Source organism: Bemisia tabaci, chromosome 2 (genome assembly GCF_918797505.1).
Source record: "Bemisia tabaci chromosome 2, PGI_BMITA_v3".
NCBI lineage: Eukaryota > Metazoa > Arthropoda > Insecta > Hemiptera > Aleyrodidae > Bemisia > Bemisia tabaci.
The window spans coordinates 31,194,186-31,209,706 of NC_092794.1; the positions used below are offsets into that span (position 1 = coordinate 31,194,186).

Genomic DNA, 15,521 nt, shown 5'->3' on the forward strand with positions numbered 1-15,521 from the left:
AATATTTTTGAATTTGCCGCTAAGAGGAGATGTCTCTTGACTTATGCTGCAAAATGCGTACTTTCAGAAGAAAGCCGCTCATATCAAGCAGGATTCGGCTTAATTCAAGTGATCTTATTCTTGATTCAAGAGCATTATTCTTGAAGAAAAATTCAAGTAATTTTTTTTTTCTTTCTTTCTTTCAAATATTTCCTTTCTTTTACTTATGGCTCTGCGCAGAACCTATCACCAGGCTTGAAAGGATAAACAATGAATAGGTGGTGAAGAAGAGTTATAAAAAAAAGTCTCTGCATTTGCGAGGATGAATATGCACTTGGTGTCTCACCCGAACCAATAAGAGAGATATGAAAACCCCATTAAAGAGGAATAGAAATTTACATGAAAAATAAAAATGTTCCCCAAAAAAGTTCATCATTCAACTTCGTCGTTTAAGAGACTGGACATTAATTTTCAATGAATGAAGGCAGAAACCTATAAATACTGAAATTTCAAATGAAAATGATGTTTTAAAGCAAGGTTGATCAATTTTTTCGCGGTGTTTGGAAACATTGCAATGAATCAAATCAGGCACGAACATCCCTTGGACACTGATAAATTACGAAGCAACACGCCACCTGCATCAATATCATCGATGTTCGTTATTTGAAATCCATTTCGGAAGATACAGGGTATGACTTGACTCTGACCTGAAAAAATCATCCCAAGTGGATCGAGTAATCACGGTTTTTCTTGAACTAGTCAATGGTGCATTTAAAAATGCGCTCATCATGTGACAACTCTGCGAAGGGCTTGTTTTGAGGAGGAAGACGATGTTTTCCGGAAAAAAAAGGGTGAACCGCGAGGTCACCCCCATTCATTTCGGAGGGTTGAAGAGACAATCAGCCGGGAGAAAGGAGAAAGGATGGCAGCAGTGCCCAAGGCCACTTGCTGAAGAGCCTCGTGTCGACCGCGGGAGGGCTCAGAAGGCAGCGGCTAAGAATTTTGAGGACTGGCTAGATTTTCCACATTTCACGCGGGGCTTGGGAATATGCTACCGGGCGACTACAGGTACTGCGGACCGGGCACTCGCCTCGCAGAACGATTGAAATACGGAGATCCGGGTATAAATCCGCTCGACGAGCTTGCAAGTCCCACGACATCGCTTACTGTAAGACCAAAGACACCACCGAGAGGAACAAAGCCGATCTCATACTTGCCTGCAGAGCTTGGGAACGTGTGAAAGCGTCCGACTCATCGTTGGGTGGAAGAGCGGCAGCATACGCCGTAACGAACGCTATGAAGCTCAAAGCCAAACTCGGAATGGGACTAAACAAGACGGTGGCAGCGAAAAAACCGAAAACTAAGAAGAAGAAGAGAGCGTCGAAGAAGAAGACGAAACCGGTGGAGCGGTCGATCGAACGAATCTTGGCTCTCCCAAAGATGGGTGCCGGGGTGTCGAAAACGAAGAAGAAGAAACCGGCGGAGCGAATCTTGGCTATCCCGAAGACGGGTGCCGGAGTCAAGAATCTCCTGACGAGTATCGGTCTAGCCGCGCGAGCAATCACACCGGTAGCGAAAATGATCAAGACGGTCATCGACGGATCTTTGAAGAAGAATGTACACCTCGGTGAAGGATTGTACTTGCGACCGTACCGTGAAGGTTACGGACATTACTTGAGACCTTACCGAAAGAATTTAAACTGATCCGTGAGCTACCGCGCCGAGCGATGACGGATGTTGAGTTGAGGATCGCTGTGACAAAACAATTACGAATCCCGCATTTCCGCGGTGTGTTCATGATCGATGAATTGGCGACCAAGAAACCCAAACGCCCCGAATGTGGTATCATCAATCTGGACCGAAGCGATAGACCCGGTACACATTGGACAGCATACCGGATTTCAAAGAGCGGTAACGCATTGTACTACGACAGCTTCGGTGATCTACCACCACCCGTTGAAATTACGCGATACATTTTACGCTCACGCGGTAGCTCAATGACGACAATAGGATACAATTATGATAGCGAACAAAATTTCAACTCGAGCGTCTGCGGGAAACGATGTTTAGAATGGCTCGTACAAACCAGGAATATATAGTATTCTCGAAACCCGAATATGGAAACTCAGAAAAGATGTCACACGTTCATGTTGACGGGGAGGAGCAACGTTCTCGAGTTTGCACTGCCTAGACCTCTCGAGTTGTTCGGTCCTTGCGAGATCGGTCTGACGGGTTTTGAAACTTATTATTCAATCCCGAACAGCGACATAACGAACAGACTGCTTTTCTACTCCGAGAGCCCTGCAGAGAATTACTCGGCAATTTCCTCCCCGATCGGAGCCTACGAGATCGAGGGTATACAAGAATACTTGCAGGGAGAACTTGGCGGAGCAGAAGCTATCAAACTCAAAGCGAACAACGCTACGCTTAAAGTAAGCATCAAATCCAAGTACTGGATCGATTTCCGCAGACCCGGCACTTTACGTAAGGTGCTCGGATTCGGAAAGCGTCTCTTGGCACCGGACGAATGGCACGAAGCTGACTATCGCGTCAACATCTCGCCCGTAAACATGACATGCATCGAATGCAGCATCGCCGACGGTGGATACGTGAACGGGGTGCGCGGACATCACATTTATGCGTTCGCTCCCGATATCGAACCAGGATTCAAAATGGTAGAGCAACCGTCGACGATTCATTACTACCCCGTCTTGGGTGATAATATCCAACGTTTGCTCGTTAATATAGTAGACCAACAAGGAAGAGCGATCAATTTCGGTGGTGAAGAAGTGACAGTTCGACTGCACGTGAGACCGCTAACCTATGGGTAAACGAAGGATCCAGAACGACGACAACAACGATACGTTCCTAAATTCTCTCGCATATAATAGTATTGATAATCCACGAACTGGTTGTCAACAACAACAACAACAGCAACAGCAGCAACAGCAGAGGAAAACTTTGACCGAATATTCCAAGAGGGCTCTCACACAACTCGGATTCGTGGTGAAAAATCCGAAATAAGAACGAGATGGAAGCTTGGCGACAAGAGATCATCGAATACGAATACATCCGTTTCGGTCCGGTCGACGAACGGCGTGAAAACAACGATTCGATCCGGTTCACCCCCGATAACCACGGCCTGATCACCGTGCCTCAAGATTCGAGGATCTTCATGCGTTTAGAAGTGAAACTCGAGAAAAATCCTGGAGCCGCCGCAGATGCTACAAAACCTAAAGTCAAGTGGGCTAACAATTATCCCCTGCACTTGTTCGACCGTATGCAGTACAAAGTGAACGGAACGGAAATCGATAGCATGCAGTCTGTCGGAGTGACATCGACCGTGAAAAATTATCTCACATACACTAGAGCGGAAACCGCAGGACTCGCAACTGCCGGGTTTTGTGACATCACTCATTCATGGAGCGAATGTTATATGACAACGTTGGATGAAACTCAGTGCGCTGTCGTTCCGTTGTCTTCACTCAGCGGATTCGCAGTACATTTCAAAGACGTTCTAGTCAGATGCTCGCAAGAGTTGATCCTAGTGCGCAGTGGTACGGATAAGAACGCATATTATATCACCAACGCGGCGACCGCGGACGGATACACCATCAAATTTAAAATAATCGAAATCTATTGGGAGATTTCCGTCGTTAAATTCACATTGGAACTGGAAAAACAAATCTTGCTCAAGATGAAGAAGAACGATAAGATGAGTTTTGGTTACATGAATTGGGAATCGCACGACATCCCCGGGATTTTTCCGACCCAGACGTTCAAATGGAGCGTAAGAACAACCAGCAGGTACAAGCCCAAATTCGTGGTGTTGGTATTTCAAACGGATCGACGGGATAATCACCTGAAGGATTCCTCTCTTTTCGACAATGTAAATGTGCGCTCAGTCAGCGTTCGAATCGGTGAGCGTCGGTTTCCTCAAGTTGATACGATCTACGATTTCTCGACTATGGATTATAATCACGCCTATCTGAACTACACCGATTTTATGAGAGACTACTGGAAAGGTGAGAAACTCTGCGAGCCAGCTATGTTGTTTGAAAATTTCAAAGATCGCGCGATTTTCGTCATCAAATGCGTTCAAGGTGAAGATCTAAAAACAGCTCCGGTGGATATCACGTTGACCGTTGTGGTGAAAGAGAATTTCCCGGCCAACACTACAGCCCAGGTGATTCTGATCACACCTGTGAAGTATTCGCACGAACTACTGCACGGAACCGTGAGGCAATTGGATTGATCTTAATCAAAAATTAAAAAAAAAAAAAAATAACATGTTTATTTTTGCATTTTTTTTTTCTTTTTAAACCATTACATCATTTTTTTTCCTTTTTCTGGTGGGTTGCCCCATGCACTGCGACCTCTCGATCTATTGTGCCCAGTTGTTGGTTCCTGGTTAGTCCCAGAAGCCCTCCCCTTCAAGAAGTTGGAGGAGAGTGCCCGCAACTAACTCAGGTGCTAGACAGTCATCCCAGGAGTTATCTCCTCGGATGTCCTGTCTTTTCTTTTCCAGAGCTTCACAGTCGAAGATGATATGCTCTGCAGTTTCCTCTTCTACCTCACACAGCCTACACTTTGGTTCATCCTTGAAGATACCCATCCTGTGCATGTGTTTCCGCAGGAGATTGTGTCCTGTCAGTAATCCCGACAGTATACCTAGCTGCTCCCTGCTACGATGCAACAGGTTTGCAGTCATTTTCCTTGAGTAGCCTTCCAGCATTTGCTTGGAATGTCTCATGCCTTCGGCATTCTGCCACTCTTTGTTCGCCTCTTCCATCACCCAGTCCCTCACTGTTGTTCTGAATCCTTTTTTGGTCAGTCCAAACACTGGTTCTGGTCCGATGTAATTTTCCTCTGATGCCTCCTTAGCTAAGCGGTCAGCAGTTTCGTTCCCCCTCACACCTGTGTGCCCACGAACCCACACCAATGTGACGTGGTTGTCGTTGGCCAGTCTTGTGAGCCTCTGTATGCCCTCCATGGTCAATTTTGAATTGACCCTGAAGTTTGATACCGCTTTTAGAGTTGCTTGGCTGTCCGAGAAAAATGTGATCCTTTTGTCTCTCCAGCCTTTGTCTATAGCGTTATTCGCTGCCATCATTATGGCGTATAGCTCCGCCTGGTTCACCGTGGTGCTCCTGCCGAGACTCGCCTTCAGTTTGCAGTTTTTGTTTCCGTACACCGCTGCTCCTGTCTTATCTCCTGACTTAGATCCGTCAGTGAAGTAGCTAACTTCCGAGGCAGCCAGGGCATCGTCTACCATTTTCTGGTTCCCCTCGCCTTCGCTGATGCGAGCCTGTATGGAATGTCGAAGTTGTACGTTGTTTTCATTTGATCAGAGACCATGTGTAAAGCCGGAGGGAAGCTTGGACTCTCACAGAGTGACTGGTGTCTTGGCCGCAGTTTGCCATCTAAGCTGTTGGTTTTCAGCCTAAAGGCTCCTGCTACTGCCTCCCCCTTCACTGCTAGGTGCAGGGGTGGCAGGCCTAGCATCACCTCCATTGCCGCTGTTGGAGTTGTTCTCACTGCTCCTGTCGTGTACAAGCATGCCAGTCTTTGCAGCGAGTCCAGCTTATTCCGAGCTCCCTTTTGCTCCGTTTTTTCCCACCATATGCATGCTGCATATGTTATGATGGGTCTTACTATCGACGTATAGACCCATTTGGTTATCGCCGGTGTCAGCCCCCACCTCTTGCCAACCGACCTTCTGGCCAAATTCATGGCCCTTTTTGCTCGGTTTATGATGTGCTCTAGGTGCTGGTTCCAGTTCATTCTTTTATCTAGGTAGACACCTAGATATTTGACTGTGTCAGCCACCTTAATTTCACTTCCAAAAATGCTTGGAGCTTGGATGTTACCTAGGTTGTATTTCCTTGTGAATGGGACCAATGTCGTCTTCGTAGGATTCACCCTGAGGTTCTTATCTCTGCACCACTCCTCCACGATCCTGAGAGCTCCGCTCATTAGGTCTGAGAGGTCGTTGCAGTGTTTTCCTTTTATCAGTATAACGAAGTCATCTGCATATGCTTGCGCATAGTATCCAGCCTCATTTAGTTGTGGTGTTTCAGAGTGAATTTTATCCATATGAGTCCCACGAGATGTGAGGAAGTGGTGTGGTCCACCCTAGCAGAGCCTCTTACCAGGGTAAGGCTACATACGCTGGGAGGTCGCCCGGTATCCCAGGGCTCCGTTAAGGCACCATTTGCCCCTGGTGCCATACTCCCAACGCACGGGTCGCTTAACACGCTGGGTATTTGGGGCTTGGAGCGTTTGGTCCGCGACCTTTTATTCAATATATTCAAGGCTACCCTACACAAGTATTACACGACGGCACTACCTACATAGGGAATCCAGCTATCCGCCACCTGCTGACGCGCCCACTAGGTAACGCCCCCAACCCGTGGGATTACATCATTTACAAAAGAATACAATAATACATACAATATAAATCAAGCTGCAACGTTTGGAACGAGTGCGAATTTATGTGTTCTTCCGATCGGGCCTTCGTAGATGAGATCGAAGGATCCAGCGTTGATATCCTGAATTGCATCGTCCGTCAAACGGTTCGTAATGTGCGAAGGTAGGAAGAGGAGACGATGATGATTCTCGAAAATGATATCAGCGGCAACGGTGATCCCGTACTTGGTTGGTATTTTGATGAGTTTGTTCATCTTGTAGCGGGCGTTTGCAGTCAGCTCTTTAGCGTTGACGATCAAGATTAAATTGTTGAAAACTTCCATGTCGTTAGTTCTATCAACTGTATATCAAGGTACGGATGATTCCAATTTTCGTGTGCTATATATTTCGAGTGAAACAAGTTGTCTGCTATATTAAGCATGGATGATTTCACTTTTCGTCTGCTATATTTCGGTTCGATAATTCGTCTGCGAATGATTCCACTTTTCGTGTGCTATATATATATATTAAGTCGGGTTGATTCGACAATTTGTCTGCAATAATAAGCACGGATGATTTCACTTTTCGTCCGCAATATTTCGGTTCGTTCAATCTGACTTTTCATCTACTACTCCTTTATCATTATCTGGGTGATTCCTTTGTTCGTCTGCCACTATAATCTTCTCCTGCTCTTGCATGATTTTATCTTTGAAATAATCACGATAAAAAGATTCCGACATCCACATACACAATCGGAATGCGTTCGACATAGCGCAGAATGGATGTACTAAAGGACACGTATATGCTGTCGACCAACGAGCCAGTAGTCGCAAGGACGGACAATCTTTAGTGTCCAAATTTACAACGATACATTTTTCCGGCACGAAACCCTTAATGAAATTTCGTTTTTGTTCACCTTTAACATAAAGTACATCGTAGCGGTTCCCGATGCAATTCATTTTTGAAGTGAATTCATCGTACTCGAGAAACCCGCTTTCCCATTCCAAGTGATGATAATTGCGTGTTAACCAGTTGTTTGTCACAACGTCTTTAGCGCTCACCATGCTGCTCGGGAGCGGAGGTTTGAATAAATAGAGTTCAGTTTCAGTACACTTCATATCCACAAGACCAAACTCTTTGACGATGAAATTTCCTTGGCTCCAAAAACCTTGTACATCGAGACAAGCCATCATTTGCTCGTTCCGTTAGTTACACTTTTACTATTTTCAAATTCGAGGTTTCTTAACTGACGGTTCTCCAGAATTATTTATACTATTTATACGAGGTTGTTTAACAGCGAGGATTTTTCTCCACTCTACCCGGACTCGATGACAAACGATGCATGCCTTCTAGAGGACGGAGTTAACACTTTTACTATTTTCAAATTCGAGGTTTCTTAACTGACGGTTCTCCAGAATTATTTATACTATTTATACGAGGTTGTTTAACAGCAAGGATTTTTTTTCTCAACTCTGCCCGGACTCGATGACAAACGATATATTCTAGAGGACGGAGTAACACTGTTCCTATTTTCAAATTCGAGGTTTCATAACCGACGGTCCTCCAGCAGAATTATTTATACTATTTATACGAGGTTGTTTAACAGCGAGGATTTTTCTCAACTCGGTCTCGACTCCGCAACTTTCATCCACCACGCAAACATCGTCGTCGATGTCACGATGACCCCAAGGAACAGTGCTAACACCGTCTTCTAAAATACAACGTTTATCGTCTAAGCCGGAGAGGGTTCTTTTTGTACTTTCAAATGAGTATAGTTGATGTCTCCGCGCCCCGATCCTACGCATCGGGGCGCTCATTCTCGATTCAGGATCCTTTAATACTGTGAGAAAATTGACAAAGTTTAGCGATCTTACCACTGCTGTTGATATACCTTTTGCCCTTTTCTCTGTTTCCCCGTTGCTGAAACGATATGCATACATTTTAGGTCGCAGCGCGACAAACTCAACAATGGGTATTCCTCCCGTTTCATCCTTAAAACTACCCATTACTTTACGGTTTGTCGCGCTCCGACATTGATGACCTTCTGGGAAGTTGGAGGTATCGTACAAGTGTAGGTCTGACATCATATCATCGTAGACGTTCGATGTAGTCAACTCGTAAATAAACGAATCCGTATCCATATAGAGAAGTTGAACTTGGTCGGGATTGTACTTCTTAAGCATGAGATTATAGTGGAATTGATACTTGTGTACTTTACTCAGATCTAAGATTGAAAAACCAACAATCATTGGTCTGTCTATGACGACCTCTGTTCTCCGTAAATGGATTGCTACCAATTCTTCTGCGAAATTCGTGCGATCTATGAAATCGACCCGTGCGATGGCTTTCAGTATCTGTCTGCTGTTTGTACCCAATTTAATATTCTTTCGCTTCAACGGGTTCTCGATAAATTTTCCGTAGCAAGCGTTGCTGCATAGTTTCTGGAGCGTTTGGTGAAACGGATTCGTAGCGTCCCGTCTCAACCGGGCGTTCAGCTCGATGAAGGGTGCCAAGAAAGGAGCCTGACGGAATTTGATGGCCCGGTTGACGCGCAGGAGTTTTAATCCCTGACCGAGCGCTTCTTTCAACATTACATAGTGGGTAAACATAGTTGTTTTTATTAGCTAAGGTCGTCAATAGTTTCGTATATTTCCCCGCTCCCGATGGTGGTATTTCGTTCCGGCACAAGAACGGAAGGTCCTTGTGCAGGTCGTGGAAGTGTTCTGGATATTCAATATCTACATCGAGTATGTACCCGAAAGGAGCGTCGTCGGGATGGTTGATTATAGTTTTCGCCAGAGTTAGCAACTCTTCTCCTTCCGGGACCCAAGTGTAGTTATCGTAGGGTAGATGCTTTCTCATGGTGTGTGCGTAAAGTGCCGTCACATCCAAGTATTGTACATAGTTCACTGGTTTTTTAGGATCAAACTGATCCGGTATCAAAGGATTGTTTGCGAGAGCGTGCCGTTTCACCACCTGTGTTATCCCGCCTCGGATCGAGCTCATAATCATGAATACCATATCCATATCATTGAAGAGTTGGATTTTCGCTTTAGTTATTTTTAAGAAGGCGTCGAAAGCGAAACCGGGGAGCGTTAAGTAGTTGGCACAGTCCAAACCATAGTTTTTCATCCCAAAGAGTCGGAACTCCTCGAACACATCGCTGAGGAGGCACACATCGAGTCGCAAGTAGAAATCTGAATACTCGCCGAGATTACGGTAATTGAAAGTTTGCCACACTTGGAGAAACCTTTGGTATTCCTCTTCGGAGATATCCGTTTGAGTCAGGGTGTTGAAGAAAGCCTCTCGTGGTGGTGGACGCGGCTCGTTCAGCTTGGCCGGATTGTCAACGTAATCGTACGGGAACGGAGCTTTCCGACAAACCATATCGAACTCATTGTCTGTGCGAGTGAGCTTCCTCGTGCGAACGAAAGATTCGCGCGGAATCGTCTGAACCAGTTTATCCAACGACGCGGGGAGGAAACGGAACGAGTCGATGAACTTGATCGAAAACCTGTTACCCAGATGGACCGTCATGCTGATGTAATTTTCCTCCGTGTGTGGTATTATGTCGACGCGATGAGGATACTTGTTCAGAGCCAGCACTACCTCGTGGAAATCATACCTACTACCATTGTGCAGGACGACTCTAACACATTTCTCATGTCAGAAAATAAGATTGCAATTTGAACATAGCGCCTTTCGATAATTGGACCCTGTTTTCCCTCCCGCTCTCTTTTGATGGTCATGATCCCTTACCTTAACGATACCTGGTTGTGAGAAATCCACCTCGCAATGTCCACACCTATTTTTCGCTTCAAATGAGGCCCGATCTTCATGTGTCATTATTATTTTTCCCTCTTTGTCGTTGTAACTCTCACTGATTCTTTCTACCAGAGTGATTATATCATCCAGAAATTTGATATGTGCCTCTTCACCACGGTACAGTTTCGGTTCCGTCATTTTAAATTCGGGATCCTCCGTGACGAGGACGTAAGCGGAGGAATTTGAGAGGAGGCTCCGAGTCACCATGAGTTTTTTCTAAGTAGGCTTCAAAGTCTGCATAAATTACTTAATTATATTTTATTTCCTTACGGTGATTTTTGAATTTGAGGTATCGCTCGTCGGGAAATGAAGCAAGGAACGCGTCTTTGCTAACTAAAGAGCAAAGAACTTTATGTTGATTCAATTGCTCCATCGAGTACTTGTGCGTAAAGCATTTCTTGCAGATGTAGATACGAGTTTTATGTTTTGTCAACTGTTTACGTACAAGTTGTTCAAAGTTCTTGATCCAGCAATAATGGTAACTGAAAGGTACGGGGGTTGAGAGACATAGTAGGTCGGTGCGGTCCTCTTTTTCCGGGTCGGCAACTTTAATTGGGTAAACTGTATACTTATTACTGTTAGACACCAAACTCTCATGGAGCCCAAATACCGAAACCGATACGTTGTTCCTTTTCTCGAATTTGATAATATCATCTATGCTCGTGGGGAATCGAACGACCGAGAAATCGTAATGATGGAGTATATCTACATATTTTTCCGGACGATATTTATCGTTCTCATCCTTCGGGACGAACTTTGCCAACATTGCGAAGAAGAAACAATCGATATATTCACCGTTATTTACATTAACAACATTGTTCGTTCGAAACGGAAGCTTAACGTACGTTCCTCCTCGATGTAACGCGTAATAGCGGTTGACACGTAGCTCCATACCCTGTATCTTCTTCAGCACCCACCCGGATCCGTTCATGTGAAAATCGAATGACTCTTTATTGATCTTGGCCCTGAACTTTTCATAATACTCGTCCAGATCCGTTGACGCGAAAACAGCTTCGTTTTTAGTCTTGAATTTTTTCAACTGCATTCCTTCCTTGTCCTTATCGTCAGCTTTCTCGTACTCGGCGTACACTAGTATATTTACCTTCAATGCCTCGTCGGTGAGTTCTTCTTTAATTTTTCCAATCACGAGATCTTTAGCTGTTAGTAGGTAGTCATTGATGATGAGAATCTCCGGTTGGAGGTTCGTGATGAAAAATGTTTTCAACCTGCTTTGACAAGCAGTCTCGACTTGAACTATCGGTACTTTAGTCTCAAACAAATTTCTTATGTGACTTGCAGATTCTTCATGTTTTTCTCTTTTATGGTATGATATTTTGCACGTGTCACAATATTCTTGATTCTCATCGTTGTTGTCATCTGCAAATGATGAGGTGTCCTTCATGGTGGACATCTTTTTAATGTGTTCGGGAGATTGCTCATGATTCTCTCCCTCCGCATAAAACTCATCACAAAGATCACAATGGATGAGCGCGTTGTGCTCCTGTTTAATATACGTTTCATCGTTGATACCCTCCTCCTTCTTAATTTGTTCCGCGCAGTGTTCGTGCTTTTCACCTTGTTTATAAAATTCATCACAAATATCACATTGGATGAGCGCGTTGTGCTCCTGTTTAATATATGTTTCATCGTTGATACCCTCCTCCTTCTTAATTTGTTCCGCACCATGTTCCAACCTTGTTTCACCTTGTTTATAAAATTCATCACAAATATCACATTGGATGAAAGTTTCAACATTCTGTTCTTGAGCAGCCATGATAAAGATACTATTTTAAGCTCAAAGTCTTCCGAGTCGATCAGAAAAGGGAATCTACACTATCTTTACGTTTGCTAGATTCTGTTCACTGAAAAGATTTCAGAGCGAACAAGTGAATACTATTATAAGCTCAAGGCTTTCTGATTTTGTCACAACAGAAAATCTACACTTTCTTTCAGTTTGTAATATTTTGTTCACTGAGGAAATTTCAGAGGGAACAAGTGATACTACTTTATGCTCTAAGTTTTCGGAGTTTGACACAACAGAGAATCTATACTATCTTTACGTTTGCTAGATTCTGTTCATCGAAAAGATTTTAGAGTGAACATGTGAATACTATTATAAGCTTGACAGGATCTTGAGACAGGAAACAAATGGATAAAAACTGTTATTACTGATTTTGATGCGTGGCTAGACAGGCCTCATGGTTGCCCAGACTTTTACATGACCCAATTTTTATCGGGTCATGGGAGCTTTGGCACCTATCTCGAGAAGAGAAAATTAACAACTACTCCACTATGTTCCTGCAGAGAATTAGACACGCCAGAACACACTTTTTTTAGCTGTACTTTGATTAAGGATAAATTAACTAATTTAAGTAAAGAACTAAGAATTATTGTAAATAAAAATAATTTATTAGAAACTATGATTAGTAATAAGGACAACTGGCACAAAGGCTATATATATATAAAAACAATCTTAGAACTTAAAATTAAATACTTCAAGGAAATAGAAAATAACTTACATGTAAATAATCCACATTCCCCCGATGTAATAACTACAGATGGTTCCGGGGCATCTTCCCCTGGTCCTTTATAATATAGACTTAAGATATTATTTCTCATGTACTCCTTATTCTTAGAGACTATAATTATCATATATAAATCTAACAAGGGCGATAGAGATATCTACCGATAATTTCCGTCCTATTCAAATGTAAATAATTTTATCAACACCATGTAAACAATTATTATATGCACACTCATTTATTTTGTATCACATTAAAACTGAATAAAGTCAGATGGGGAATGTCCCTGAAGAAGAAAAAAAAAATGATTTACCTCAAAGTAAATATAGTAGTATTTGTTAATCACCAAACTCGGTTTCACTCGGGCAAACTGTGTAGTCATAATTTGTAGTAGTAATATAAAACTACGCTTTTATACAAGTGGGAAAAATTAACAATTCTAGTCAGGGAACGTATAAATAGTGTCGAGGAAGTGTGATCGATCATTTCAAAACAAGAACTCGTCAAGTTTGGACGCTCCAACCCTCAAATCACAATCGATTAGAGCGATGAACACCTTGGACACGGTATATGAGGCTCTCTCTTTCAAGATTCCAGGAATACGAGCAGAGCTTTTGAACAAGTTTGCCAGACTCCTTTTTCCTGACAAGTTGTTCAACCATCTTAAACTCAGCTCAATAGACACTTCCGATCCCGTCGGGTGTTATGGGTTAGTTGAGATAACGGAAAGATTTTGCCATCTCCTAGAACGTGTCGCAGACGAGCATGAAATAATGTACTTCTTAAAGCAGGGGTACAAGAAAGTAGACGAACGGGACTGGAAGATATGCAGACTTTTGAGTGCGATTCGCATAGTATTATACACCAGAGAGAGGAGAGCGGCTCTCTATAGTAAAGATTTCGTATAAATAGTATGCATTCTCTTCTCAGTATCGCAAGGAAAAAATCATGATTGATAAAATAATTCTCATCACCAACATCATTGCTGTAGTTGGAGTGAATTCCACAACGGTAGCGGAAAACTCATCCGAAGCAAACATCACAATGTGCCCGGTCTGTCCGGAAATCAAATGCGCACCCTCTACCTTGACGGACGTTCTTCTATTCATCTTGAGTTTACTGGCGCTTATTTGCTCCGCTCCGTACCTGTACTCTAAGTACATATCATCCGACTGCAAGTTCCGTTTCATCAGGATGGCCCGGAAAAATAACAATCGGAAAGTTGATGATATTAGTGTTGGTTTAAAGTTCGGAGAAGGAGAAGGAATCGATGTTTGTGGCTGACAACCCTCACGTTCTTAGAACACGCACGTTTTCTGAATGTGTACGTTTTCTAAACGCGTTTGCGTTTTCTGAACGCGTTTGCGTTTGCGTTTTCTGAACGCGTTTGCGTTTGCGTTTTCTGAACGCATTTGCGTTTGCGTTTTCTGAACGCGTTTGCGTTTTCTGAACGCGTTTGCGTTTTCTAAACGCAAACTGTTTTAAACTGTAACTTTAACTGTAAATATCCAACAAAAATATCCACAAAAAAATAATAAAATTTTTTGATTCATCAAACTGAACATTGCAATATCCAATCCCAGTCGCTCATCGCAAAACATAAGGTTCCCGTACGCATTTCCAAGCGCACACTACTAAAAAATGAAAATTACCGAATCAGACCCTAATCTCCAGTCTCCGATACCAGGCCCATACTGTAAGATACGGTCTTTCGAAGCCGAAAATTTTACAAGTCCGAAATCTCGAAAACGAAAAATCGTATCGAAAGTCGGTCAGTACAGTTTTCCGACCTTCGAAAGTCGAAAAGAATCGCATCGATCTGCAACGGATCGGAGGAGGGTGATTTTCCGAAAATTTTTCAATTTCCCGGATCAGACCCTAATCTACAGTATCCGATACCAGGCCCATACTGTAAGATACGGTCTTCCGAAACCGAAAATTTTTACAATTCCGAAAATCCGAATTTTTTGCACAATCTGGCAACACTGTATAAAAAATTAACTAATTTCTCGCCCCATCTGGCAACACTGTAAAATGCGATGTTGCAAAATTTCACCAATAAATAAATCATTTATTTAAGTGCACCATCCGGCAACGATGCTGCGCCATCTTGAAAAATACACCATTGCATAAACCGCAGATTGAAGGGGCTACTTTACACGATTGCATAACCCGATTGTTGAAGGGGCAACGTGCAATACTTTTACTTTACAGCGTTGCCACATTGAACAATAATCCCTATACAACACTGTAATTTAATTCGTATTTTTCTGCACCATCATGCAACGCTGTACGATTTTTATTGGATTTTTTTCGCGGTCAAGTTCCCATATTCTCCCTACTCTTATTAGCTACTAATCTCTAACTAATAATCACCATCTCTTCTTCCTTGAGGGTCCGAGGGCGAAATCTGTTTAAGATTTTCTCAAGCATTTCGATATTTCAAGTAATAAATGTCAAATTCTGCTATCTATATTGCGCTTTTGCCTTTTCCGAAATGAGGTTGGTTATATTGTTGGTAGGTTGATAACAAATGATACAAGAGTACAGTTTGATTTTCGGTACCCACCAACCAACTATTTGATGCTAGAATGCAATTTACCCATCAGACACCCGGCCCAAGTAGCATTTCTCAACGGAAATATCGCGAGATTTCGAAATTAAATTGCGATTTTTTTACGATTTTATTGGCCATAAAATCGCTAGGATCATCAACATCTGGGCGATGATCCTCGATCTTTTCGCGATTTTATTGCGATTTTATCGCATAAGATCGAATATAATCGC

General features: G+C 43.1%; 2 protein-coding genes across 2 annotated transcripts; both read right to left on the reverse strand.

Annotated features, from left to right (window-relative positions):
• Nucleotides 1-4,390: 4,390 nt before the first annotated feature.
• On the reverse strand, nucleotides 4,391-5,092 carry LOC140223902 (uncharacterized). Its single transcript, XM_072296405.1, has one exon. The coding sequence runs from the start codon at nucleotides 5,090-5,092 to the stop codon at nucleotides 4,391-4,393; it is 702 nt and encodes a 233-aa protein (XP_072152506.1).
• A 5,347-nt stretch (nucleotides 5,093-10,439) lies between these two features.
• LOC140224052 (uncharacterized) lies at nucleotides 10,440-14,998 on the reverse strand. Its single transcript, XM_072297133.1, has 2 exons — nucleotides 11,917-14,998; nucleotides 10,440-11,787 (listed from the first exon to the last, which is right to left on the reverse strand). Exons 1-2 carry the CDS (start codon nucleotides 11,984-11,986, stop codon nucleotides 10,460-10,462), a joined length of 1,398 nt encoding a protein of 465 aa, XP_072153234.1. The 5' UTR covers nucleotides 11,987-14,998; the 3' UTR covers nucleotides 10,440-10,459.
• Nucleotides 14,999-15,521: the final 523 nt, after the last annotated feature.